General features: G+C 34.2%; 1 protein-coding gene across 1 annotated transcript; it reads left to right on the forward strand.

The window, feature by feature from the left end:
* Positions 1-273: 273 nt before the first annotated feature.
* LOC143613188 (uncharacterized protein At1g66480-like) lies at positions 274-756 on the forward strand. Its single transcript, XM_077086967.1, has one exon. The coding sequence runs from the start codon at positions 274-276 to the stop codon at positions 754-756; it is 483 nt and encodes a 160-aa protein (XP_076943082.1).
* Positions 757-2,973: the final 2,217 nt, after the last annotated feature.

The following is a 2,973-nucleotide window of genomic DNA, read 5'->3' on the forward strand; positions in this document are numbered from 1 at the left end:
ATTTAAAACAAAACCGGTTCCACTACATGTGTGATTCAAATAAAGAAGTGGACAAGGAGCAATTGGCTTACCCCACTTCTTTCCTAAACTCAAATTAAATCTCCTCCAAAGTCCAAGCACAATCCTTCCATTTTGTAATCATAGTTCTTATTTCAATCATCATAATCCACTTAGAATATTATTTAATTAAATATTGTACACATGAGTATCCAATATGATATACCACCATCATTATTAACCATCAACAAGAACAAGTGATCACATGAATTAGCTATGGGAAACACTTTATTAGCAGTTGCATGGGGAGATAAGAAGAAAGCCAAAGTGATGAAGATCAACGGCGAAATCTTTAATCTGAAAACACCGGTAACGGTGTCCGAAGCCACCAAGGATTACCCGGGTCATGTTATGTTGGAATCAAACTCGTTTAAGCGGTTCGGGATCAGAGCGAATCCGTTAGGTCCCGAAGAACATTTGGAAGGTGGGAAGATTTATTTTCTTGTAGAGTTGCTAAAGCTTCCGGAGACAGCTGAGAGGAAAGAGATGTCTCGGAGCTCTGAGGCGGAGAGTGGTGGTGGTCCGGTTCGAGTTAAGGCGCGGTTGCCGAAGGCGGAAGTGGATAAGTTGATTGGAGAAAGTAAAGATGAGATGGAACTGGCGGGGAAGATCGTTGATTATTATGTTAAGAAGAAGGGTGGTGATGATGGGGAGGAGATGACGGTGGTTAGTGGTGTTTTTGTTGGTGTGAAATTGTAAAGATATTGGAAATTAATGCAAAGTGTTTGGTTTGAATATTTGCACGGTTTGTATTTGTATATTTATTGCGTTGCGCGCGTATAATGTGTGTGTATATATATATATAGGGTTGAGTTATAATAAGAAGATTATTTTTTCTATGAAGGATAGGAAATAATCTTGTTTATTTATTTGAGAATTGAATGGTTAAGATTAGATTAGAGAGATCATCAAGTGTAAAACAAGGGTAAGAACATAATAGGGATAACACATTTGTTGACTTTCTCTCTCCACATGTAAGGCACATGTCAAATTCCCACATCATTTTAAAACGTCCATAACTTTTTTATACGACATTTTTTTCAAAACAATTTCACCATAAAAACGAGTGTTTTTTTATCTTTTATATGAGTACCATATTGCTTTATAAAAATAAAAAAAATTTCGTGGGTTTTTACAAAGTGTGTTTATCATAATTGTGTTTTACAAAATTGTGTTATACAAGTGTGTTTTATTTTTTCATAGTGTTTTTTTGCATTGTGTTTTTTACATTGTTTTATTTAATTGTGTTTTCATTGTGTTTTTGTTATTCTGTTTTTATTTTCATAGTGTTTTTTCCATTGTGTTTTTTACATTGTGTCTTTTTCATTGTGTCATAGCGTTTTATTTTCCGGTGAAATTTTCGAAGAATTTTCCGGCGAAATTTCCGAAGAATTTTCCGGCAAGGTGGTGGCGGTGGGCGGTGGTGGTTGTAGGAGATAAGTGAAAATTTAAGTGAGTTTTTGAAATTAAGTGGGAGTTTTCAATATTAAGATATTAGACAAATATACCCTCCTTTCTAGCATTCTTAGGAAAAACAAACTTCTTATTTGATCCTTTATATATATATATGTGTGTGTGTGTGTGTGTGAACCCTTGGGGTGAACAATAGTGAAATTGCATTAATTTTGACGTTATTTTACTAATCTCGTAAAAATAACGTTAAAAGTGACGGAATGTTAATCAGACACCATGTGGTGGCGTTGAAAGCCGAAAGACAAAGGTACATGCACAAATAGGGATGTCCCGATGGTTGAGTGTTATGTGCCTTATGTCCAAGGCTTGATGCAAAACCACTATCGAGCCGGGGGTATCATCGGAAGCAGCCCCTCTATTCCTTTGGGGTAGAAGTAAGGCTGTCTACATCTTACCTCCTCAGACTTTACTATAGCTTCGCAATTTGTGAGTTTTACTGAGTACGCTGACGATGATGATGATGATGATGATGTATTTATATATTTTCACTTGAAAATGATATTTTTCATGTTAAGTTTTATCTATAACTAGTATAATTACCCGCGCTTCGCGGGGGGGGGGGGGGGGGTTATAAATGGTTGGTGTTTAATTTTTGTATATGTTTCGGTTGTTTATTTATCATTTGGCAAAGAGAAGAAACAACAAAGTTTATCATTATCACTGACAATCTATTTAGAGAGTTGCAAACTCTGGTTTTTATTGTTAGATTTGAATTAACTTGGATGTTTAAAATGTTCATGTTGGAATGCTTCTTTAGAACCTGAGTAGAAGCCATTATAGATTTTCTCAAAACTCAAAAGTCAGTACGAAAGTATAGCTCTGTATAAAGTTAAACTTTTAACAACAATCCTTAACATGAAGAAACTCAAACTATTAATAAAGATTAGACGAACTGCAAATGAAAATCAATCTCATATTCTACAAAAGTAGGTAATACCTAAACATAAGGCTATGTATAGTGAAAGGGCTACACTTGGGGGCGAATTGTGATACGTGACGCCCAGTCATTATGAAGTGGAAATTTGTTTTTAGGGTGTAATGGTGTAGGGGTTACAAGTTGGGCACACCGTGTGTTTTTTATTATTTTCTTTTTATAACTAAACTAATTAAATAAAAACCAATTTATTTAAACTAATTAAATAAAAATGCATTAAAATTAAAAATAAATACAAAAAAATTAAAAAAACATAACTAATAATGCATTAAAATTAAAAAAAAATACATAACTAAAAATATTAAAAAACATAACCAAATAACATACTAATATTCATAATATTTGCGCATTTTTTCAATTCGTTGTCGTTGCAATAATGCGGCCTCTTCGTGTGACCCGGCGACTTTGAGGGATTCGTATTTTTCACTCAATTCCCGCAATTCCAACATTTGGTCAATCTTTTCGTGTTGTTTGTTGGTTTCGTTCATGACATCGTTGAGTTCCTCGAC

Source organism: Bidens hawaiensis, unplaced genomic scaffold (assembly GCF_021521415.1).
Source record: "Bidens hawaiensis isolate Kalapana, Puna unplaced genomic scaffold, B.hawaiensis_p1.1 tig00002265_1, whole genome shotgun sequence".
NCBI classification, from domain to species: Eukaryota; Viridiplantae; Streptophyta; class Magnoliopsida; order Asterales; family Asteraceae; genus Bidens; species Bidens hawaiensis.

What these genes read in the sequence shown, in the direction of transcription:
- LOC143613188 (XM_077086967.1), top strand. Translation starts at nt 274, where the DNA reads ATGGGAAACACTTTATTAGCAGTTGCATGGGGAGATAAGAAGAAAGCC.